The following is a 26,529-nucleotide window of genomic DNA, read 5'->3' on the forward strand; positions in this document are numbered from 1 at the left end:
GAATGAGTGGGATTAGCAATCTAATAAATCATTTGTCAAGAGGTAACAGCAACAGATAAAATTTTAAAGGATTATTAAAATAACATTTACAAGACTCTGAACAATTTTTGAATTCTTATTAAAACCACAGAAAGAAAGAACAATTCTTTATTTATGAATTTTCATAAAGGACTGACTGTGCAACTGATACCTGCTATTGATGACTGAATGTACAATTTTGTCCAGCAGCTGAACAGTCTGTCTTTTCAGATTGTGTTTTCTAACCGTGCGAGATCATTAAAGGCAAAGCCTGTTATGATGCTGTACACAAGAACGGCCGCTCGGGCCGTACTACCCATGATGTGGTAGGTAAACAAACCTTTTTCTGGCCAAGAGAAAACAAAAAAAAAAAAAAAACAAAAAACAAAAAAAAAACCCAAAAATGAAAAAACAAAAACAAACAAACAACAAAAAAAAAACCACAAAAAAAACCCAAAGAAAACAAAAAAAAAAAAAAAAAAAACCCCAACAAAACAAAACAAAAAAAAGGAAGCTGCAGTTTTGCATGCTTCTCTCACTCATTCTTTCTACAAGATGAACTTCCCTAGAAAGAATCCAATGAAAATGGCTGCAATTACAACAAGAAGTGAAGGAAGAGAATTAGAGCCATTATCTCTGAGGGCCAAAGCTGTGGGTGATCCAGATTTATCCGAGTGCGCTACCTTTCTGAGCCTCAAGCCTTCATCCTGAGGGGAAGAAAAAACACAGGTGGAAAGAAAAACATAAATACATCACTAGGATAGCAAAAGCTGAACTCAAAAGGCCATATTTACTGCTGAATATTGAAATGAAGCTTAAAAAAAACCCCTCAGCACATACAAAATTACATCACATCAAAATCCAAAATATGAACATAGAAAACCGTATTTTAAATAAGGACTGTAATTCACTAGTCTCTCTGCTTAAAAAATATACCAAAAATCTTGCCAGGCCAAATGAAGCATTCTGCTCTTACTTAGTATGTGTCAAAATTAAATAGCAGTAATTCCTGATTGTTAAGGAGAAATATCTGCTTTGTTTAGTGTCAATGTCATCAGAATAACAGGTGTGGAGATATCATATTATTTCATAGTTCTTTAAAAGGCTACCATGGCAAATAAAACTGTTCCAAAAGCAAATATATAGAAAAGACACAAAGTCATGTATTGACTAGTTACTGGTCACTGAAATGACACCTTTACATAAAGGTACAAGAAAGTAGTGTTTCCTTACCTCCTCTGGCCAAACAATTGCTCTTGCTCACTAGCTGTTTGTAATACAAAATATTACTGCTCTAGATCTCATTCATTATTAATGAAAAATAAAGCACTTATACAAAGCTACTAATTCAGTAGGTTTGACTTATACTTAAGGTAACTAAGGTCACCTTAAATAGGACCACTTCATTTAAGAAGAAAATTCTGCAGCTTCACTGTCTCCTCCATTACAATCACAAAGTCTCAATCACTGAAAAGTTCAAAATATACATTATATACAGGACAGTAATGTCATATTATGAATTGATCTTGACATTCTAACAGCTTTATCTACTTGCTGGAGTATACATCTTTTGGCCTAATTAGAAACCAGACCTTTCACTCAAGAACAGTGAAGCCACTTCAGTATAAACATGGATGCAGAACTTACTCTCAGGTGCCGATTTTCATCTGTCAGCTTCATAATCTCTGCCTGAAGTCTTTTGCACTCCTCCACAAGCTTCCTTGTTTCAGTGTCATTAAGTGAAACACTATGTGGTTTTGGCATCGGTCCATCCTGCTTAGATGTGTTCAGTACTGGGGCAGATTTGCTTGCATCTATATCATTCTGTAAACATCAAGAATAATTTGGGAATTTACTTACCTAGAGAAAAATCATCCACAGCTTAAAAGTGAAACAATGAAGCTACTAATATAGTTCAATGATGTTTATATTTACAGTAAGCTGAACAGACACACTGACAGTTCAATTCTGATTAGCTCAAGTATTAAAAAAGCAAGAGAAGATTGCACCGTTTACCTGGTACTACACTCTACTGAGACACAAATTAATACTTCAGCAGTTCAACACTGACCCAGGAGGCATGCAAAAGAGGGCATAAAATACACCAAAGAGCATTTGAACTTGGAGGGGGGGGGGGAAATAAAAGCAAGAAAGTAATCCTGCAATAGTAAGAAAAAAAAAGTAAAAAAGTAAAATCATAACAGGTCATGTCACAAACTCCTATGAAGTATGTGTGACACAATGTTTTGCGCTTGTAATACCTCTTAGTGACGGAAAATAAAGTGCTGCACAATCATGAAAATTAAGTCTGACAGCATCCTAAATACACATTACTAATTTTGAAGAGCCACAAAAAGCTGTGAAAAGAACAATACTAAAATTAACTATCTAATTCCCACAGCTTTGCCCAAAACCACACAATCATAGAATAGTTTGGATGGGAAGGAACCTCAAAGAAGATCTAGTTCCACTCCCTTCCCCCCCTGGCCCACTACAGGCAGGGACAATTTTCACCAGATCAGATGCTAAAAGCCTGATCCAACATAGCCTTGAACACCTTCAGGGATGGGACATCCACAATTTCTCTGGGTAACTATTGAAATAAGATCCCAGTATTACTGCATGGAACATGCCTGGCCTCGTCTGACCCTTGCTGCTGGACCAAAGGTGGCAGCTGTGGTGTTTCACCTCAGAGACACCTTTGGCTGACTGGATGTTGCAGCTGGGCACTTGGGACAGGTCCAGGCATGAAGGAACTCAGCTTTAGCTCTGGTGGAAAGGCCTTAGGTGATGGTGAAGGGAAAAGGAGATGGATTCTGCCAGAGGGTTTAATCCAGAGCTTTATTCCAGGGTCACAGATCTCTGAATCTTGTGATATTCCAACACAACAGAATCCTGATCTGTGGTTGCTGTGTCTTTTAAGCCTCGGGGAGAGGGGGAAGGAAGAGATAGGTATGCCACCAACCAGGTAGGAGGGGGGAAGGCTCAGGGGACAAGTGACACCTGGATAGGCCAATGACCCCAGGGCTGAGAAGCATCTTTTGAACTTTTGCCAATCAGACAATGCCCTTGCTAGAATGTTAAGACTGATGGACAGCACTTAGCAAGGGGGCAAGGGGGAGGGGGAAGGTATTGGCACACCTGGGAGGGACTGGGATAGCTGAAACAGGATATTGCATCACACTGCAACAGGTAACCTGTTCCAGTGCCTCACTATTTCCTGAGCAAACAATTTCCTCCAAACGCCAAACCCAAATCTTTCCTCTTTTAGTTGAAAATTATTCCCCCTTGTGCTATCAGTATCTGCCTGTGTTAAAAGTTGCTGCAATGAGGTGTCCATGGAGCCTCCTCCAGGCTGAACAACCCCAGTTCTCTCTGCCTGTCTTCATAGGAGAGAGAGGTGCTCCAGCCCTTTGAGGATCTTCAAGTCCCTCCTCTGGACCTGCTCCAGCAGGTCCACATGCTTCTTATGCTGGGGAACCCAGAGCTGGACTCAGGATTTCAGATGGGGTCTCACAAGGGCAGAGTATAAGGAGGGAGAATCTCTTCCCTTGACCTGCTGGCCACATTTCTTGTGGTGCAGTCCCAGATGCAATTGGTTTTCTGGGCTGTGAGCACGCACGTAGATTCATGTCCAGCTTTTCAACCATGAGAACCCTCAAGACCTGGCAAGCCTGACTGCCAGTGAAGGTTGAGGCAAAGAAGTCAGTGGGTACCTCAGCCTTCTCCATATTTGTTGTCACCAGTTCTCCTTTCTTGTTTATCAGCGGGGTTCACTCTCCTTGTCCTTTCTTTTCTAACATACTCCACACTTACAGAATCCTTTCTTGTTAATCTTCACATCCCTTTTCATCTGTAACTTAGTTTTCCTGATCCCACCCCTACACACCCTCATGTACTTCCCAAGTCACACGTCCCAGCTTCCACTGGCTGTGCATTACCTTCTTCCGCAATGCAAGGAGCAGATCCTTGCTCAGCCAGGCCATTTTCTGGCCTGCCTTCCTTGATTTCTTACACATGAGGATGGAGAGCTCTTGCACTCTAAGAAAAATGGCCTTAAAGAGTTGGCCCTAAAAGGGCCTAAAGCCCCTTAAGAGTGTAAAGAGATGACTTTTTAATTAAAAAGTAAGCTCCTCTGTCCCTAGGGACAGTTTCTTAGGAGGAAGTACAAAAGGAGGTAGTTTTGTATAGCTCATTACATTTCTCTCACTACATTACACACTTTATAAAATTAAAGCCAGAAAGTAGACAACTAAGTGCCTTGATAATAAATGCTCAACCTTTATATTTTTACTGTCTAACACACATTTAGGAAGTTTACACCTTCATCTCATAAATTATCCTTTCCAAAAAAGAAAGAAAAAACAATAAACCAACCCCAAAATCCCCAACTACAAAGCAATCCCTACACCCCCTTCCCCTCAAGATTAAACTGAGATTGCATCTGAGAACTATAAAGTATAAAAATAACAAAAATACAGTTTTTTGCAACAGCTCTCCATTGTTGGAGTTTTTAAAGATGTGGTTGGACAGAGTGCTCCCTCTGGGACAAGATCTTGGACCACAAGGTACTTCAAGGTCCCTTTAAACCTGGGATATTCCATGATTCTGTGAATCCTTAAAAAGTTATATACTGAACACTCCTCCTGTCTAATTTAGTGCAAATTCCATCAATTCATTTAGTCATTAAATCAAATAAGTTTAAAAAAAACCTGAAATTTCTGTGAGAGCCTACCAGTCAGTGTATGACAGTTTCTTATTCCTTACTTACCAGTTTATCATTTTCATTGGGCATTTCAAACACACATCTCAATTTGGAGTCCATCAACTCATCAGGTTTCGCTTCTTTCCACTAAGAAAACAATTAATACAGTTATTTAACATGCTGCACTCATGCAAACATCTCAACAGTTCACAAGATTGCTCTTAGCACTGACCTCCTATACAGCTGAATAGCATGCTTACCCTCCCTGCAATTTTCAGACTTGCTTATGAACAATGCTTTTTTGTTCACACGCACTGCTGTGAAGTAACAAAAGCTAGAGATGGTTATTCAAGTCTGGAAATGAAAAAGAGTAAACTGAATGCAAGGATAGATCCATCAGAGGTTTGTATGACACAGGGAGGGGACAATACAGTGGTTTCTTAACACACAACAAGAAACAAGTAGCATCTGAGTCAGTTTGAAAAGAAAGTTCTAGCCCTATTATGCCTCAGTAAATGTACTGCTTGTATCCCATCTTGAAAGTACTGATTTTAAATAAAAGATTGAAAGACACCTTTTAGTGACTCTACATGTGTTCTAGAGTAAATTTCTTTAGTTCTTCAAATTTTAGACTGTTACCCACTTTCACCTTTTACTGCATATCATGTGACAATTTGGCCTAGAGAATTTTTCAAAGCTGTTTATAAAAAACATTTAAATTTTAATGATTCTCAGTATATTTAAATAACTAAACTATGTTGGAATCTCTCTACTCAACTGACAATTAACTTTCAAAGCATGCACCTCATGTAGTTGCCTTAAATTCTTAGGCTTAGAGACAGGTCTGAAGTCTGCAGCAATTTTTCTAATAGGTCCTCCAGTTACCTTATAGGTGTTACAGATTCAAATATTCAGGTTTTTCATAACATGCTTCTTTTTTTTCCAGCAGTATTAGTTATACAGTCACTTTTAACTACAATTAGCAAATTTCTGCAAGATCTGTTTCTCAGTACTGTATACCTGAACTCACTAAGAAAGCAGTTATTTGAAAGGTATTTCTGAAGTTGGTTTTTATATCCTTAACCGAACAGGCAGGCTTCATTTACCAAACATAACCAAGAGCTCTTAGAGCAGATGAAGAAAAACAAACCAGTTCAAAAAGGCAGACAGATGTTAACATTCATGTCTCCAAAGCTTCACAAAATCTAGAAGGTTTTCCACGGCTTCCAGTGAAGAGTGACGCCACAGTAATCTTTGCCTTCATATAAGGGAACAGAGACCAAAAGGTCTCTTGGATTTCAGCAATTTATAAAATCTCATCTTTATCCTTTGTTTCCCCTCTCCTTCTCTGCCTTGAGTGAACATCGAATGTACCTGTGTGAACCCAGGCATTACTTAAAACAGTTTGTAGAGTTAGAAGCATGTGCAACAATGACCTCCACCTTAGGACATACTTATGTGAGTCCACATACACCCTAAAAGGCATGTTCTGACAACTAAGGGCTTCATTCCCATTGGTGCCAGCCAGCAAAATCAGAAATAGGCACCTTACTTCTGAACTAACAAGCACAAACCTACATACCTTCTTTCTGGATCTTGCATCAGACCAACCTAGCCTAAGAACTGAAGTTACAACATGTTCTATTGAAACAGAAAATAAATCTATCATTTGTGCTGTGTTTAGCCAGCACTTGGTATCTTGTAGGGAGACACAAGATCTACTTGATCTTGGTATCTTGTAGAGAGACACAAGATCTACTTTTAGTCTTGAAAATGTTTTAATTCGTTATAATCCCATTCAACATTTCACTTAAACACTTTTCATACCAAATGAACCCATTTACATACAGCTTCAGGCTTGTTGTTTGAATATACTCTTGATTCATTTAAATTAAATCTGTTTATCCCTTTTAAATTAGCTGCATATAAAGGTATAATATGCCCATATTTTAACACTGAACTGACCTTACCTTAGACTCACTCCTTTTTCCATTCAGTAACCTCTATGCTAATCACTACAAGCAAGTTCTAAGAGGTGACCTTGTTCAGAGAAAACTCAATTCTTCAAAAAGGAATCATTTCTAGTTAAGCCAAAATTTTTAAGGAAAAAGATACATCAGCCATTTTACTCCAATTTTACTTACCACTGCCTCCATATCTGTAATATTTGGTGGTGCATAGGTTGTTTGTACCATGAACTTGTGTTTACTCTTCTCATTTGGGTCATAGTCAAAAGGCTGCAGCATTACTGTTCCAAAGGAAAAAAATAAAACTGTGATTCTTCAGCTAATCACTACAGCAAGTATGTACATACAGCAAGCACTTCAAATTTAATCCTCATTGAGCAGACACTGAAAGTTAAAACGCAAAGGCAGTGCATACACTGTAGAAAAAGGGACTGAGAGGTCAGAGTCTGGTGTGGCTGACATGATTATTTCTGTAATTACTATAGGAAAAGACATTTCATATACAAATACGAACAAACATCCTGTAAAAGAGACCGAAAAAAATTACATCTAAATATGTGTATGTGGGAATAGACTTGAAACTTGATCTACCAGAGAATGAGGACTCAATGAACTGGAGAGATAAATTATTTTGCAGTGTACATACACCTGTCTTCCACAGAATGGGAATTTCAGCTCAGTATATCCTTATACAAAATTAAGAGAAGCAGAGGCAGTTTTCAGAAAAATATAAGAAAAAATACATGGAGTCCTATAACAGTTACCTATATATGTACCTATTTTATAGCAATGAGAAAGCTGTGGCAGAGATACTGATAGAGCTTAAAAAAGCAAAAGCAGAGGGGAAAACATTAACAAGTAACAGTAACAACCGGTGAAGGAACAAGAGTAACATGGTATATTATGAAAAAAACTCAACAACAAGCAATTGCTGTTAACAAGTTAACAGCAAACAACGACAGGATAATAAATAGTAAATTCAGAGTATCAATGTAAAGAAAAACAGCTCTTATGCAATATGTATTTCAGGAAAAAAAATGAAAAAACATGGCAGAAGAAGGTTACTTAGTGATCCACAGTTGAAAAGTAATAAATGATTAAAACCCGTCAGTGGACTTCTATATAATGATTGTCAAATCACATTTCCAACAATGAATTTAAAAACTGTCTTGGCTGTGAATCAGCACAATGCATTAAACAGGCTGAAGACAGCTAACACTACCACAACATTCAGTTTTGAACATAAGAGCTTCAGCCCACAGTATCCTATAGTTATTTCTCTCTGCACAACAATATGAGAGAAATCTATTTTTAATTATATGAAAGATGACTCAGCACTGAAAACATTCAGCTGAGAGACTGATGAGATAAAGTGGGTCACTAGAAAAATAATCTGTGCACTTATCTTAGCAAATGACCCAAAAGAAATTATATGCCTAAAAAAAAATATGAAGCTGACACTGTGGGGAAGAGAACTGAAGCTGACACTGTGGGGAAGAGAAGAGTTTTGAAAAGCACTGTGGAATCACTGTAACTAAACAATGGCACTCAAAAACATCTTGAGGTCACTGTAGCTGAATAACTGCATGAGAATCCAGCAATACAGAAATAGGCACATCAAAGACTTCCTGCCATGCCAACTGAAGACTCAAGCAGTGTGACACGTTTCCCTTTATTGGAGATCCTGAAGCCACAATACTGTTTACAGCTCCAGTACTGACTCATTTAAAAAACCAAAATATTTAAAGCTTTAAAAAGATAATTTATAGCTATGAAAACACACAGGATGTAATCCCTCCATCTATTCAATTCCCTGAAGAGAAATGCCAGCAAGATCTTGATTGTGATATTGAACTACCCACTGGAAAAATCCCAGATACCAGGTCAAACACACAGCTAAGGTAAAATGGCTCTAAGTTGTAGTTGAAGACAGAAATAAAGAAGTTTTTGACTATTTGAATCTTAAATCAATTCTTAAATCTTTCATCCCCAAGCCAGTGAATAAATACCACGTGTCCAGATGCTGGACTGCCATGGGAAGCAATAATGAAGTTTTAAAAGGCTCCATTCTACAGATCATATTAGATTAGAAAACTCCTAAAGGAAAGTTACTCTAAAGTTTTAGTCAATCACAAACTTGTCTTGCCTTCTTCTTTGCATCATTTGAACATATCACCTGAAGATAGCTCTCCAGCTTCTTTTAAACTTCCCAAAGGGTGTAAGAATGTAGATCTGAAAAGCTCTGAGGATTGCTCCCTTATTTCCCTTTTGCTTTGCTACAGAAGTCTCCAAGGGTTCTAAAATAATCAGTTTTCTAGACCTAGGAGATCTAGAAGTTCACATCCGTATTGCCTGTGACATCTACAACCTGAATGAATATCCCTTATTCTAGAGATTCTACCACAAAACGGTCAGGAGAATGACCTACAAAAATCATTTACCAAATCTGCAGACTGTTATCTAGTCTTCCCATTTTCTTGAAAAAAACTACTAGAGACAATTGTAAACTATTTTTTTCTTAAATGCTATGAACTATGAAATGTTACACTTTAAGCACATCAGAGCAGCCAAGAAATGTTCTACTTCAGGATACAAACATGAATATAGTAGTCTGAGGCAAATGTACTGTTAATGTCACTGCCCATTTTCAACTTGCTTTTCCTCCTTTTGAGAGCCACAAATAAATGTGTCAAAGGCAAGTATTTCTACATGGAAGATTTTTTCGTGTATCATTGCAGCTCTACATCAAGTTGTCATCACACTAATGAGGGGAATCCTTTCTATTTAAAAATAAAAAGGTTTTAAAAAGCTGACATACTTCAAACAGTCTTTAGGATCAAGCATTAGGGAACTGCATCAGAGGCCTTAAGAACACTTAACCTACAACTGCATGCATTTATTTTTACCTGAAACAATTACAGATGATCCTGGGTCAATAATTCCACTGTTTGGCCTCACACAGTATCGACGAGGTGCTGTGGTCTTCACTTTGAAGCATACTTTTCTATCTGATGGATTTCGTAGTTTAAGATTTGTAGTTACTACATCTGTAAAGGGACCTAAAAAAAAAGGTTGGTCTTTTTAAAATCGCATCTCTGGAGAAGAAATCTGTTTATACAGTACAAGTAACTCTTAAAATACATCTTGTTGCCAACAAACTGGCAAAAGCAGGTTAAATCATACACCTGTTAGGCACATACCCTGTGTTACATGCAAAGAGTGCTCCATCACCTTAGTTATAACAACATACATTACAACAATCAAGAACTCTTAAATATTACAACAGACTTGAGCTGCTGGCACAGGTGGTTCATATATGTATATGCTATTCCTACCAAATCATTCTTAATATTTGAAATACCTAGAAGGTACTGGTCACATGCAAAAGTAAATTTCACTGAATTGTTCTTCAGGAGTAGAAGTCACACATTCTTTGGAACTCTTTCAATTGTTTAGAGAAAGAAAACACTGAGACTAAAACATAGTCACTGCTCTTGAGATTTCAACTTCGGTGGGGTTCTGACCTCCTATAGACTTAAAAGAACAAGGTATCAATCTCCTCTTTTAAACTCAAAATAAGCAAGAGAGATGATATTCTGTTTATGCATGTACTCCACCTGATCCACAGAAAAGCAATAGTTGCTATTGCAGTTGAAGTTACTATATTTATGTATTCAATGCATAAATATACAAAGTGTACTCTCTAAACTGCATTTATGTTAAACCTTCAGGATAGGAATCCTTCCAAGTCTGGACAGGAGGCATAATTCTAATATCAAGCTGCAAAAGCACATCTTCCAGCAGAGATCACCTTCATGCAATGCCACACAGTAACAGCACAAAAAATAAGGTTCACAGCATTCTGAGCAGTGTTAATCTTCCTTATGTTTGTCATCTGAAAGCAAGACTGCAAGGGCTCTAGAAAAATGGTGTTTCATATGAACATGAAATTTATTCAAGAATATTCCATGTGTACATTAACTTTTAAGAACCTTCTTTATAGTTCTTTAAACACATTAAATAACTACAAAATATTTTTTATCAGTATTGAAAACACAACAACAACTTTTCCATTAAAAAACTACAATGAAAGCAAACTTCAGATTAAATTGGATGAAAAATATAAGTGATACGAACAAGTGGTAAAGTACAACAAAACCACTAATTGCATGAGACATAGGAAGTCAATTCAGAAAAGTCTGAACACCTTATTCCAGAGAGGAGTCTGCACTTCTCTGAGGGAAAAAGCTCTGCCCACTAGCAAACACTACACTAGAGGGCTCACTACACTAGAGGGCTCACTATTTGACTGATGCCTTTATTTCTAAAACTCATTCCAAGTACTTGATTTTGAGAGAGCGTTAAACAGTCCTAACACAAAACATCAAGATACAAATACATAAAGACTAAAAAGAGAATCCCTGAGAACCAGAACACTGAGATGCACATGAAGATACATGCAAGCTAGGTTTCCATTCACTGAGGTTCTTTTGACAAAATAGGAACTGGTATTATTTGTCTGAAACTTCACTTCTGATCTGACTTTACATGGTGGATGAAGTAAGTCATCCTCTCAATCCAAGCAAATTTGATACAGCCCCCAAGATTTACAAAATTACTTGAAAGTTTCCTGCCACTTACCTTTTTGATGGTTCTTGCACGATCTAGTTGTCTTTACCTATAGAGAGAGATTCAAAAAAAAACCTCCCATCACCCATACCACAAACTGAACTAAAACCAGGCAGCTGAATACTCTTCTCATTCTAAGACTGGTGATACACTCATAACACACCGAACATGTATTTTTTTCAAGCTACACCACATTTTTGAGGAAGTTATTCTGGGAGTTTAGTCATCTAATAACCACTGCTTTTGCAGTGCCCAGAGGCAAAGAGCACTTTGACTCTGACTTTCAAACTTGAGGGTTACTTTTTTTTTAATTGTAACTCTAGGCAACGTGAGGTGGTCTGCTTTTCAATCTTCTCAACTACTTTTACTAAGGACACTCTGCACAAAGGAAAAAAAATTACACTGTTCAGAGGCTCATTTTGAAAAGCACAGTCATCAAGAAAAGGAGCTATACTATTCAAAACCAGCTTGTTTCAGACAAAGCAATAGTGAATTTATAAACTGACAATAAAGTGGTTCTTAAACAAATATAAAAGATATTCTGTTTCTTTTGAGACACAAAAGGTCTCCTCATGCCTGCCTTTTTAAAGTGTGCCATAATGAGATAGGATTCAATATATTCTTCAAATTACTCTGCTATTTACTGTCAGTTTCAACACCTCAGATAATTAAAAGAAATCTGCTTTTCTTTCCCAGGTACATGAATGCAGTGACCTCCTTTGCATTTCCTGGATACTTCACCAAAAAAAAGCTTTTAGCTCGGGGACACTTTTTAGAATCAGACATTTCTTTCAGAGGTGACTGAAATCTTTTTCAAGGTCTAGAGGATGCTTATGACAGCTTTACCTTTTACCTGCTTTCTAAAAGCTTTAAAGAAAATAGCCGTATAAAGACTCTCAAGACTCGCAACCATCAGATTTAATAAATAGGTGGTAACAAATTGGTGCACAAAAGGAAGAGATGACTGAATTTCACTGTTCCTGCAGAACCCAGCAGTTTGGTAGTTTAGCGGCAAGCCAACAGCATGGATCTGAGCAGGGACAGGCAGGAACAGACAGGATAGTAAATCAGAAAAAAAAAAATCTAGTACCTTTCCGAGGAGCTTCATGATCTAAGTTAGCATGACATAGCCTTCAAAAAAGAAACTGCAACACCTGAAGAAGATTCTAGAGTTCACTATTACACAAACATAAGCACCACTACCTTTGCAGGAGGGGGGAAATTAAACACAAGCTGGCAGTAATAGCCTAAATGCAAAATCCTGAACTACAAATGTTCTTGAGAAAAAATGTGGGGCACAGGCACAGAAACCAGGAAGGAGAAATGTTTGGATTGTACTACACAGACTGCAAGTAAACAAGGAAAAAGACTGGCGAAGATGGATATAAACATTCTGCTCATGCATCAAAATGGACAAATGCACACCCACTTCATCTCAGAAAATATTCAGCTACACCAGGGCAGCATTATAATCTCAAAAATAGCATCTCACCTGCTGCTTGCATGCTACTCAGGTCCAAGTAGATTTTTATTTAAATCTCAGATAGGCTTATGTCTAACTGTACACATAGAAGCTGTGGTAATTCAACTAATAAAATCCTCAGGCTACATACCAATGTAACATGATGTCTAATGACAAGAGGTCACTGCTTTATAAACCTGTAATCTCAATCCAATAACCTCTGGAAGTCAAGAGTTACTTCAAAGGGGACAGTGAGTTCAATAACTCTCTTAGTAGTGTAAATTCAAGACACAATTACAGCATCTTCCTGGAATAAAGGTTGTGAAAATGCCAGTTTGTCCCAACTGGTTTTGAATGGAGCAGTGACAATTCATGCCACAAGTCTTCCTATCACTTTGACTTATGAGGGCCTTAGAAAAGAAGGAGAGACACCTGCTTAATCATACCCAGAAATACCAGACCTACCCAAAAACTTCATGTGCTGAGTTTCTATTTCAGCTAGCTTGCAGTGCAGTCATCACACAACATTAATGTCGGGGTTGCCTCTGGCAACTACACAGCTTGGACTACAGCAACTAGTGGGCAGGAAGAAATGCCACGAATTCTGCAGAGCCAGTTTCTACTGCTGAAACAGTGCCAAGTTTCCCAGCTTGCCACAAGCTTGCCAGTTATAATGCAGTAAAACCAAAATATGCATATTACTGGATAGGTAGGACCTGAACCGAGATCTTTTTCATCAGTGGTGTCATTTTCATTTCAGATTCAGGTCTCCTTCACTGTCCCAGCTTCAAAACCCATTTTTCTACCATGTGAGACAGTCAAACATCAGGGAAAAAATGATGATGTGAACACACCTTCCCTGTGGGAAGGAAGAGCTTAGATAAACCTCCACAGGTTTAGGCAAAGGTGAGAGACCCATGTCAGAATCTCTAGCTGTACAGAGCAAACAAAGCACTTCTGAGAAGGGGACAGGTTTGGTCAGCAAGAAGCTCCATTCAAAATAAGAAAAGCTGCCGTAATGTACAGAAAAAGCCTGTCTTAAAATACTACCTCTACATAAAATTGGATAAGAATAAATTATCATTTTATTAAATTACACAAAATCTTTGATAATTAAAAGGCACATCACTTAAAGAGTTGTACAAAAATGAGCATGCATTATTTAACAAAATCAACAGCATTCTATGAAACAGCTTAAGTGTTAAGCACATTGCCTGCTTCGATTTAAGACAATGAACTGTAGCTGCTGCAAAAGCCAATGTTTAAGCCAATTCTGCCAGAAAACATTCTAGTTCATGCACTGAATTAAAGTTTATTTAAGCTGTAAATTGACACAGCAAAGTGATACATTCAGCCACATCTAAAAACAATGTAAGTATACATAAAAAACATACGGACTGGCAAAAGGAATCCAAACTCCTTAAAATGTGTTATGGTATTAACCTCAAAAATATGGGGATTATATGCTTTAAGTGGAATGCTGTTTTTTAAAAGCTGCTGCATCACCTTTGAATTTCCAAGAGCACTTGAAACATACGGAACACTTCAATACACCTTAACTAAAACAAACTCAGGGTAGTTTTCTTTGGGTGCACAGTACAGTTAGGTTGGGCAGACAAAGAAAACTCATTTACTGCATTTGACAGTTTGAGCCCTAATAAATGAGAAATGAGCTCAAGTCAGCAGAATAAAAACTAATAGCAATATTTTAAACCAAGCAAGAGAAACTTTGAGACCAAGTAAACTGACTTTTCAGATAGACCTGAGAGGAACAGAGTAAGATCTCCAGCAACTTCTTCTGCCAGAATCAAATACAACAATGGAGTAAAGAAAGAGTAAGTTAAATTAAGAAAGCTCCATGTAATCTATATTTGTATTATGTTGTATGGAATTTTTTAATTAGGCCAAAATAGAATTGCTTTTCTTTCCCATCATTTGACATAGCAATCACAAAATGGCTGTGGCTGGAAGGGACCTCTAGAGGTCATCTGGCCCAAAATCCCTGCTCAAGCAGGGATACCAAGAGCCAGCCGCCAGCACCATAGACAGAAAACTTATGAATACATGCAAGGATAGAGACTCCACAGCCTCCCTGGACAACCTGTGCCACTACTTGATCACTCTCAGAGTAAAAATGTGTTTTCTCACGTTCAGAGGGAAGCTCTTGTGTTCCAAGGTGTGCCCAATGCCTCTGGTCTGCTCATGGGCACCCATCTCCATCATCTTTGCACCTTCCCTTCAGGTATTTTATACTTCAGAAGATTCTCCCAAGCCTTCAGTTCTCCAGCCTGGAGTAGCCACAGCTCTCTCAGCCTCTCCTCCAAGAGAGATGCTCCAGTTCATCATCTTCCTGGCCCTTCCCTGGACTCTCTCCATGGTGTCAATGTCTCTCCTGTACTGGGGAGCCCACACCTGGACCCAGCACTGCAGCTGTGGCCTCACCAGTGCTGAGCAGAGGGGGAGGATCACCTCCATCAGCCTGCTGGCAACATTCCTCCTACTGCAGCCTGGGACACCACTGGCCTTCTCTGCAGCAAGGGCACATTGCTGGCTCATGATCAACTTGGTGGCCACCAGGATGCCCAGGGCCATTTCTGCAAAGCTGCTTTCCCAGCTGGTCAGATCCCAACCTGCACTGCTGCTTGGATGGCTGTTCCTCCCCAGCTGCAGGACTTTGCACTTTTTGTTGAACTTCACAAGGTTCCTGTCAGCTTGTCTGTCCACCTGCCAGCTCCCTCAGCACCCACGTGTGCATTGCACCAGAGTCCTTGGACATACTCTGTCTAGCTTACTTAAATATTCCTTGACCAGATCACCTTCCACCAGAGGTACTGAAGGGAAGATGTCTAAAAATGAGAAATACTTGTGTTCTGTAGCAAGTCAAAACTACCTTGACTATCAGATAAGAAAATCAATCTTAAAATATACTCAAAGCACTTTATTGCTCAAAATTGAATTTTATAGTCCTTTCTGAAAAAAGCATAGGTGACATAGCTGACACAAAAGAAAGTGAGTGGAATTTTTTATTTCCATACGTTTGTTTTAAGAAATTAATATTCAGACCGCTATGAAAAAAATCTGAAGAGAATATATAACATACATTGCCATCAAACATAAGTAACTCCTTCCTCTTGAAATACCAGAACCATGAGCATTCAAACTGGAATAAAAATCCCAACTCTAACAAATCACCTACATTAAAATTATTCATGGTCTATGAAGCATAATAACTTAGGTTTCATGGATTAATACTTAAACATGAATATGAATGATCAGGAATAATCAGTGGATGAAGGTAAGAGATTAATTATACATACAAATAATCATGGCTCTCACGAAGATATTAATATATTAGAGCAGCATTACAGAATCTCACTTCTTATTCTACCCTGGCACTTAAGAAACAGTTATGTTTTATCATCAATCTGCATGTAAAAAACAGAATGCAAAACAGGCTTTGTAAGAAAGCTGACACACCTCAATGTCCACAATTCCTGAGGGCTGATTCTAGGCTACCACTGTTTACAAGGGGTAACATCAGATTTTATCTGAGCTCCCCACGATGACATGCTGTCAGCATTCATGCTGCTGATGTGTCTATCATGGATTTTTCTTTCTAAAAAATGCTGAGACAATGCCCATTTTTTAATCCTAAAATAGCTCATCTTCCTCTGTCAAAGGGGCAGCGCCTGCACATGGCTACACAGCTTATTAGAGGTGCTTGTGCAGATGCTGGCACACGGGCTTTACTGGGGGTTGGTGTAAGAGAAATGGGAGCTGAAACCTTTTGCCTGCCATTCTGACAGAGAAAAGACAAAAATACAACACAGTGACATTTCAAAGCAGACAAAACATTTCCTTACATGTTTTTTCTGGATGAAAACTTCTTATTCACCCCAGCTTGTGACTAAAATGTTGTTAGTAGCCAAGAAACCACAGCAAAAATGCAGTAAGCATCTATCTCAGCGGTAAAGTACAATCACAGATCATTACCAGGAATTTTGATCAAGAGAGCATTATTTTCTTTATATATTAGATAAAATACAGACTAAATGTAGACTGTCCTGTATTTTATGTTAAATATGGGCAATGGTTTCTTTAGCCCTAACAACCACAAAATACCACTAGCTGCAAGATGGTATAACACGGAATAACTTCATCCAAAGATATTATTGCTGGTATTTAGCTTAAGCTTTAAAATCTAGCAGCCTAGGCCCAAGTCAGCCATAAACATCTATTCCTGACATTTTTCCTACTGAAAGAGTGCCACTACTAAAGGACGATCTGGTTACTAACATCAAAGAGATGCTTGTACCTTAAACTTAACCTCCATAAGAGAGTGAATTTCTTACTCACAATTTAGCTGTACTCGATTATATTGTTATTCTTGTCAGAGACTTATTAAGAGCATACTAAAATTGGTAGCTCTTAATTCTACTAGGATAAAGTCTTCAGGATCTAATCATAAAGTATTATTCATACCAAAGCACTGCTGAAATAACAAGAACAGTAGAAATATTTCAATGGTGCTTAACTTGAACATTTAAACCACCAAATTATCCATCCAAAGTCCTGAAGCAACTAATATATACATGCAATCTTTCAATATGGATTTAGTTCAGTAAGAGCTATGTTATAAACCCTTCCTGCTGGAGCAACTATTATCTTTGCTTGCATAAGATAGGATATTTAATGAGCTTGATATTTACAGAGTTTCTTAGATTTCCAGAATACTAGCATATTTGATCAACAGAACTAAATAAACAAGTAACTTTTCCCTTTCCTTTTTCCTTTTAAACTTGCTTTGTATTTAACCTGCTGTAGCTTACCAGCGGTTTCAGTGATGCTGGAAAACCCAGATGTGCTGCTTAAAATATTCAAATATCCAGCAACTTAAAATCCATATGCATCATCATGTAAGGAATCTCCCATTGGATACACCTAACTGATCTGCATTGCAACATACAAGATACTCTTCAAACTCTATAGCAGTAATCAGAACACTTGTAATCATCTCAGATGACAGCTGTAGTGGCACATAGAAAATCAGTCTTCCCACAGAAGACCTGATCAAAAGCTCTTGCCCAATGCGCTCCAAGAACTGGGTATCAGAGGCCAGACACAAACCTTGAACAAACCACCCAAGCTCTTGTGGTTTTCACTGGTTTCCTTGCAAGCAATATCCCAACAGTGTAACAAAGTAACTTTAAAAAATCAATCAAATTCGCAAGTCTCCCGGCATGGACAAGAGCCCAGAAAATTCTTAAAAGCAAACAAACAAACAAACAAACAGTTTTAGCTGTTGAACCTCTACGTGGTATCCAACCTTGGCTCATAACACAGAGCCTGGCCAAAACAGACTTGTGTATCTGACATTAAAATCTCCTACAGACAGGACTAGCTGACACTGGACTGCCTCCCAAACACATCAACAGATCACTGCAGCTTCAGGGTGACTTTTCAGTCTCTGGAAGCACAGGCCACAGTCTCCATTTCCCAAGCCACTGAAAGCCAAGCACAATCATTTCCTACAGTCACTCAGGCAAACAAACACCTGCTTCAAACAGAAGTTGCATTTAGTCGGTCTTGTCCACCAGGCAGGACCACAAACTCCAACTTCCTCGTCAACTTCACACCCAGTACTGAGCTGAGCTAATGCAGCCACACTTCTCAGTACCAGCCAGGTCACTGCTACAGAAGCAGCTGGAGTTCCAACCTGAGCCGTAACACAGAACGTGCCTGGCAGATGGCTGGTGGACATTCAAATTAAAAAACAAAACAGTTTTTACTTTCAGTGGGTCTACTATGTTTACAGGCCTTATTAGCACCATAGTGTTTAACATGATAACATGTTAAATTAACATCCATATCCATATGGACTAGAAATACTAGGTTTATTTCAGATACGGAGCAGTTAGTCCCACATATATAATTTTTAAATTCATGGATATCCCTTTTTACAAAGGAAAAAAAATTAAACGTATCTCAATCAAGCTATTCCAATGTCTTGGAATGTAACACAACATACCTGCTTTGCTTAAGTAAATAATTGTGTACCATTAATGTCCTACCAAACTATCAAGAACATTGCAAACTCATGACCTAGGAGAAGCTTTCTGAAGTCTGCATGAAACTTATAATTTTGTAAGATGGTATCTGATGAATTTAAAACAATTTTTGTCCACATAATTTTCAGAAGGTTGGTTCAGACTGACATGATTCAGATTCAGCTAAGTTTCTAATGATCTAAATACATTCACAGCCACTTGAAGCAAATTCATTTTTCCACCAAGTCTATCCTTTAGTCTAGATAGATTTTCTTTTCCCCAGTGCTTACCTTGCTGATGTATTTATAGATAGCAATCAGATCCCCTTTCAGTCTTCATTTTGCTAAGATTAACAAGCTAAAGCTATTCTATTTCTACTTCACTTGTGTTAATAAAGTTGTCTTTGCATCATTCCCATCTGGGTTCATTTTATCTGACTAGGTGTTGCCAGGGATGCATTCAGATGAAGCTTCATCAAAGGCAAAAATCTTGACATTAATACTTTCCTCACTACAAAATTACAGTCCTGTATTTGCCCCATTTCATGACTTGTCACATTCACAATAAACCCATGATTAAGTACTAGTCGCTAGTTTTACTTCTTTTTCATCACCTCTAAGAAAATGGTTTATTATTAGCACACATCCCATTTTTTTTTGCATTCATCACATCTCCTAACCTTGCATTACCAGTGAGCTGTACCAGCATACTCCCACCCATACCAAGGTCATTAATGAAAAATGGAACAGATTTTCCTCAAAAATATATCAAAATGTATTGAAGACAAGGAGTTAGTGACAGCCAACATGGCTTTATCATGGTCAAATCAGGCCTGACTAATGTTGTGGCCTTCTATGGTGGACATCAATGGACAAGGGAAGAGCTACACGTGTCACCTACCTGGACATCTGTACAGCCTTTAATATGGTCCCCCCCAACATTCTTACCCCTAAATTAGAAAGATATGGGTTTGATGCATTAACTGTTAGATGCACAAGGAATTGTCTGGGGGGTTTGTCCAAAGAGTTCCAGTCAATACCAGAACATTCAAGTGAAAACCAGCAACAAGTGGTACCCGTATCCCCCAGAGATGCATACTGGGACCAGTATTACTCAGTGTCTCCATGGATGACACTGAAAGTGGAAGTGACATCACCCTTGGCAAGTCTGCATCAAGTGACATCAAGGGAGTGATGCAGTGGATTCACTGGAGGGAAGGGAAGCCATCCACTGGGACCTGACAGGAGGGAAAGGTGGCTGAATGGGAATCTCAAGAGGGTCAGCAAGGCCAAGTGCAAAGTCCTGCACATGGGTCAGGGCAATCCCCAGTATCACAGATAGAGAAGGTCTCAGATCAGACTGCCACATTCTACCTGGGACACTGCATGGTGTTCCATGTTCCATCTACCTCAATGTCTTCTTTCTTTCCTCTAAGGCTTTGCTTACTATTGAGGCCAGACCAATTCAAGCACTGAAGTGTCAGAGGAAGATTTTAATCCAAGTTAGACCACATTTTGAGAAACAAAAGGCAGAAAAGTTCTAATTTGATCATCTTTATAAATTTCATGCAAGCACTTTATTTTCTTCCTCTTCCGTGTTTAATTAAACACATGCAGTCCTACAGCAGGATAATATTCAGCAAACTATCTTAATTCACAAGACATTTCTCATATAGGAATGAACAGAATATATCTGTTTTCCTTTACATAACCATCTATTTCTAAATACATTCAAATATTAAAATGAAATATGACATCTACGTTGCTAAATAATTTTAAATGCCAGGAAATAACTTTATACAATCCAAAACAACACTAAAAGGCAAGAGCAGCAAGAAGCCAAGATAACCACGCCTCAAGTAAAGTCCTACCACCTTAAGAAAAAGAAAGTTAGTAAAATTCTAACTTGTGTTTATGCATTTTTATTTTCAAAAATACCACATCAGAAATTATCTTAGTAGAGTCATTTTGCTGATTTTTTCTTTTTAAAGAAATTAGCTTACACTCACTTATCAGGTTCATCTGACACCTCAAGCCTTGTAAACTGACAACTTCCAAGCTGGAAAGTGTAATACCTATCTAGTTAGTCAGGGTTGGTTTTTCCACTTTTAATACAGTAAATTCTCTTCAGAAACCTTTTCTATTTAAATTAATGGTTTATAAGGGAAGCATGTAAAACCCTTTAGTGACTAATAGTCACAAAGATCTGGTTAACAAACATGTCCCAAAGACAAAGAAAGTAAAACGTTCACAAACCATGGTCAGGCCAAAACAGGAACAATTTATATTTCCACAATGGACAGTTGGTGCACTAAATACTCTGATCTATTTACTGATGCAATAAAACAGGTCCTCTCAATCCTCTCAAACTTTCTACTTTTCAACCTGGCCTTGAACAACAGTACACTGTTCATGCATAATACAGAATGTCTTTATAATATTAATAAAAATGTCTTGTGGTGATCTAGAACACCTGCTTATGCTATCAACAAGCAGCATGAATAAGCACTTTATAGTAATTACAATGCAAAGGTGAAGCTTTTATATCAATCATTGGTACACACTAGAAGGACAAGATGTGAGGTTTGGATAGTGTTTCACTGTTTAGTGAAGCAACAGCAATATTAAGCAAAACAGAGCCCTATAATTTTCAGGTAAAGGACTAAACTTCTAAATTTTCACTGTTGTATACCTCTACCACCACAGGAAAGTATTTCATTACTGAATCTTAAAATAAATGACAAACTAGTTCTTCCAAAATATAATCTAACACTGTAACACACCTGACTTCACAGATCAATATAATTCCCTTTTTACAAGGCAGTTTTAAATGCAGTCTAGCACAGTGGTAGAGATGATTGTATAACATAATACCACCTAATAAGCAACACCTGGTAAAAAAACATTACCCTTCTTTATCTTCCTCAACACATTCCCACAAATCATCCTGTGCTTCGATCTTCAATAACACATATAATGTAAAGAAATTAAAATACTAACAAATACTACATTTGAGCCATGAAACAATGGATAGAAGTATACATATAGGAAGAGCAAACAATGCCAAGAATCGCTCTTGTATTTAATTGAAAAAAAATGTCAGACTACGTGTTGAATACTGAGTCATTTTATTGCCATTATGCAATTCTCAGCCAGTAAAAATATTAACTTAAATGGAACCATTTCAAAGCATCAGAAAGTCACAACTATATTAGTAATCACTTACAACCAGTTTTTCCCCCCTCTACACTCCCACTCTTTTAGTTTCAAAAATGTTCCTGAATGAAGACAGCAGAAAACTGACATCCCAATCACCTTTTTTTCTAACCTATCTTGGAAAATTGGGACATCACAAATTTACTGGTACCTTGAAGAGAGTGAAAATAGGCATAATTTGACATAATCAAGATACACACAAGTAAGGCAGTAAGATCACATTTGAATACTTCAAACTCTGCCTACACCAAAAGGCATCCTAGGCCAATTCTGGCAACAGACCTCGAGGGCAGGGGATGCATTTAACGTTGAGCTATTTTTGCCTTTAAATTCCACCTTCTCGATTTGCAGCAACACATATCCCGTGGCTTTCAGTGTTACCAATAGCAGTGTAATGATTACAAAATAACCTACAGCAATATTTCTGTATTATTTAAAAGGTTGTCGAAATCTGCTTTTCAGAATAAGCTGCAATACTTGAGTGAAGTGCTCTCTACCTCCCATGAAAAGTCATTTGAACATACACCAGCTGATAGCTGATTTTATACACTGACAATTCCAGACTATGATGCAGATCAACAATCAGAAATGAAATATTCTCGGTCACACTGATCTCTCCTAGTAACTCAAACCACCAAAAAAGAAAATTTACTGCACACAGACACATTCCAAATTTTATTTTAGTCTGCTAAAGGAAAAGAGTAGCTCATTATTTTGAGATGTTTACAAAAGGTAACACAACTGGACTTCACACACTTGTAAGCAAGAACTTCAGTAAAGGATATCAATTTAGAATATTCAGGCATTTTTAGAATCTTGCATTGCTAGTCAGACACCTCTGAATCACATGAAATTCAAATTCTGAACGCTGTCTACTAATCTTCCAAAGCTCATCAAATCAACTAGTGTTGATTTTCAATTAGGTGTTGCAGAAGCATGTCTTATGACTGATTTAAACATTTGGAGAAGGCTTTCAATTTTTTTTTTTAAAAAACTACCATAATCCAGGATCAACTTAAATCCGCGTTACTTAAAATTGCAAAACTGGCTTCTTTGGCCTTAAGGAAGAAGGAGTTTCCATAAAAGCGCTACAAATTTTTGAACTTAAAACTTCAAATGTTGCTATTAAACTACATTACTCCTTACAAAAAGAAAATTAAAAAAACATATTTATTCACAGGGCACCAATTCCAGATTCCTATAATCTTCACTGAACTAGAACTACCAACAATGATTACATGTATGAGTCACATGAAGAAGACACCAGTAAGAAGATGTTCCACCTTCCAAATGGGTTGCTTTTAGGTGTCTTGTGTTTCAATTCTTCCTATCCAGTCCTAAACAAAACTCCAACAACTTTAGATTTGGGAAGTCAAAGAAAACACATCAGAATACAAAAGAAAGCCAGCCTGGAGGAGCAATATGGCTGAAGAACCTGGGTACAAGACCAGAATTTTGCCATGAGGCAAATTCTCAGTGCTCCATACTGAATGTCTGAAAGTGGTAATACATAGTTTATCAACTGCCTCTTCATTTCATCACTTTTAAGTACAATTTTTCCCTTTGTCACATTTGCACAACACTATGAAAAGTACTTAATTGTTTTGTAGGCTTTCTTAAGATATTCCTGATAGTTTCAGAATCCAAAGAAATCCACCTACCAAAGAGGGTCAGAGGGAATCAATCATGACCCAAACACTATTAATGACTGAAATTTCTAGAACTACAAGGACTACAAAAACAGGATTGCAATCTTGGACACCAAGGGAACTATGTAACATGTTAGCTACCACAGGACATGTCCTTAGACCTCCCCTTGAATCGTGCTGAATAAAATTCAAGGATAATTGTATTACAGACCTTATTTTTGCTGACAGAGTAAATTAGATTTTATTAATAAAAAAAGAAGTTTCATCAGGCAATGATTAATTTAAAGGCTTGTTGTTAACAACTCCTTATGTTAAGTACTACATATCTTTTAATGAAATAGTTGTTTGTAAAGGGGCACACTATCACATTTCACTGTTACCCTAAAGGTCAGCAAACCCATTATAACTTCCTGAGGCAAGAAAACTAATAAAATTTTTTGCTCAATTCAAATGTTTAGACTTAAACTGGATCTCTGTTCATATGCATCAACAATAATATTAAAAATGGATGATTGTACCAATAAAATAACTTTGAATAATCTACTGCACTGAAAAAATGTAGTTTTATTCTTTTAACAAAATGTTATGCTCTTCCTACACCATGCTACATTTATTCTGAGTCATATATTCTCTTTCTTACTAACCAATTACTTTTTAAAAGGTGACACTCAGAATTCACTACTGCCAATATTGTATTCTTCAACACAGTACTTTAGAACTGGGTTAGTTTGTGGCCCACAAACCTTTTTAAACACCTCTAAATAATAAGCAGGTAGAAAATATTTCTTGAGAGTGCACTCAATGCTCTCTGAATTGATAGCACTTTCTATAGTATATTACTGCAATAGTTCAGTAACAGAGAGTGCTGCAGTCTCATTATGCTTCATATTTTGTTTTTGCTTAGTCTGCTCTACAGGAATTTTCCTAATATATGCATTAGTCTGAAACAGAAGTTTATGCCTAAAGAATACACATTTCATGCTCTAAGTGCATAGACACATAGCACAAAAAAGATCACTGACTAACAACAGCTTCACACAGACAGAATTTCTAATCTAGTATTTATTCTATCAACACACTGTTTCATATCACATCAATACAGCTTAGTTCCAGCTCAAAGACATCCCACATTTGCAGGCTTTGAATTAGACACAGCATTTTTTTTAATTAAAAAAAAATTAAAATAATGCATTTTTCCCCAACCTGTTCTGAACAAAGCATACTGAAATATGAGTGCAGCCAGACCAGCAGCATTTTAACAACACAAAACCCAAGTGAAAATGACAAGTTCCTGCAATGGTTTTGAGTCTGTGTATGAAAGTGCAATTTAAAAAAATTTAAAATTGAAGCTATCGAGAAATTAATATGCATAATCAGACAAATGCTGGGGTTTAATTGATTTGACAGATCAATAAAACAAGTATAGTTTGCTAATGCTAGGCCAGACCAAAGGTATTTTGGGGGAATACAGTGTTCTCTTCTATTACAAACATTCATTTGTTCTAGTTGTCCGTGGAAGATTTTTACAGCATCATAAATTCCATTCTGTTCTCTAAAACAATGAAAAATGAGCATACTAAAAGTGGAAAACAGAAGAATGTACAGGATTAGGCACATACATGTGGTGACACCAGCCACATCACTTAAAAATATAAGTTCACATAACATTAACTACTCTTTAAAAAAAAAAAAATCTAATACAGAACCTTTCAAATCTGAAAGGTTCTGAGATTTTTCTCAATGCCCCTTGCAGGTATATCATCACAAAAACTACATGTTCTGACATGCTTTTTTTTATGCCCTTGCCTTTAAACGATCACTCATTTCTGAGAGAGTCTTTCCTTTCACAACTATCTAATTCACGAGGAGAGAAAACCACAGACAGACACACACGATACCAGCACTAGCTGGGACCTATTTTGACAGCAGCACGTCAGCAGTCACAGCCATGCGGTCGGCACGCAACACACAGCACACATAAAACTTCCGAAAGGCACGCATTCCATTTCCCTCATTCCCAGGAAAGAGGCGAGCTCCCTGTTGACGTTCCGAGAGCCTGCCTGAGACGTGACAGCTCTGGGGAAAGGTCGGGGAGCCCTGTGCCGGGCTGGGATGCACCGGGGCGAGGGCGCGGGTGCCGGGCACTGATGGTGCAGAGCCGCACCGGCTCCGCGCGGACACCGGGCCCCAGCACGCCTGAGAGGAGAAGTGGGACAAGGCCAGGCGTTAGGGCAGCCTCGTGAAGCCTGGAACGCCGCAAGGCTTCCACCGCCCGCTCCAGGGCCTCTCCTGCCCGCTGCTGCCAGAGGGAGCCCGCACCGCCAGCGACCGGAGAGCGACACCCGCGTCCCCGGGCGCCGCTGCTCCGGGGCCGGGCCTAGGAGCGCAGCGGTGACTCGGCGGGGCGGGCGGGGGCAGGGGCAGGGAGGGGGCGGCCGATCCCACCCGGCACCGCGGATCCCCGCGGGATCCCAAGATGGCGGCGGCCGATCCCGCTCGCCGGCTCGGCGGCGCCCCCCATCCCCCGGCGGGCGGGCAGCGCCCGGCACCGCGGCCCGCCCGCGGGAGGCAGCGGGGAACGCGGCGCCCGGAGGCGGCCCGGCGCCCATGCGGAACGGGACACCCCGCCGCTGCCGCCCCTCTCCGCTCCGCCGCGCCGCGTTCCCCCCTCCTCACCTTTGAATTTGAGGTCGGTGGGCGGATCGAGCACCAGGATCTGCTCGTGCTTCGCCAGAGCCCCAGCGGCCGCCATCTCGCTCGCTCTCTCCGGCGGGAGGAGGGGCAGGGGGGAGGGCGGAGGAGGCGGAGGAGAAGGCGGAGGAGAAGGAGGAGGGGCG

The 26,529-nt window shown here is 38.7% G+C and overlaps 1 protein-coding gene across 1 annotated transcript; it reads right to left on the reverse strand.

Moving 5' to 3' along the window:
* Positions 1 to 468: 468 nt before the first annotated feature.
* On the reverse strand, positions 469 to 26,529 carry VAPA (VAMP associated protein A). Its single transcript, XM_066546264.1, has 6 exons — positions 26,369 to 26,529; positions 9,597 to 9,749; positions 6,868 to 6,971; positions 4,790 to 4,870; positions 1,666 to 1,842; positions 469 to 725 (listed from the first exon to the last, which is right to left on the reverse strand). The coding sequence occupies exons 1-6, from the start codon at positions 26,442 to 26,444 to the stop codon at positions 567 to 569; spliced, it is 750 nt and encodes a 249-aa protein (XP_066402361.1). The 5' UTR covers positions 26,445 to 26,529; the 3' UTR covers positions 469 to 566.

This window comes from Molothrus aeneus, chromosome 1, assembly GCF_037042795.1.
Source record: "Molothrus aeneus isolate 106 chromosome 1, BPBGC_Maene_1.0, whole genome shotgun sequence".
Lineage (NCBI taxonomy): Eukaryota > Metazoa > Chordata > Aves > Passeriformes > Icteridae > Molothrus > Molothrus aeneus.

Excerpts from the sequence above, each read along its gene's own strand:
- VAPA (XM_066546264.1), bottom strand. The coding sequence starts at position 26,444 with ATGGCGGCCGCTGGGGCTCTGGCGAAGCACGAGCAGATCCTGGTGCTC. Across the intron at positions 6,972-9,596 it reads ATCATCTGTAATTGTTTCAG|TAATGCTGCAGCCTTTTGAC; the intron begins GTAAAAATAAAT and ends CCTTTGGAACAG. Across the intron at positions 1,843-4,789 it reads CCAATGAAAATGATAAACTG|AATGATATAGATGCAAGCAA; the intron begins GTAAGTAAGGAA and ends TGATGTTTACAG.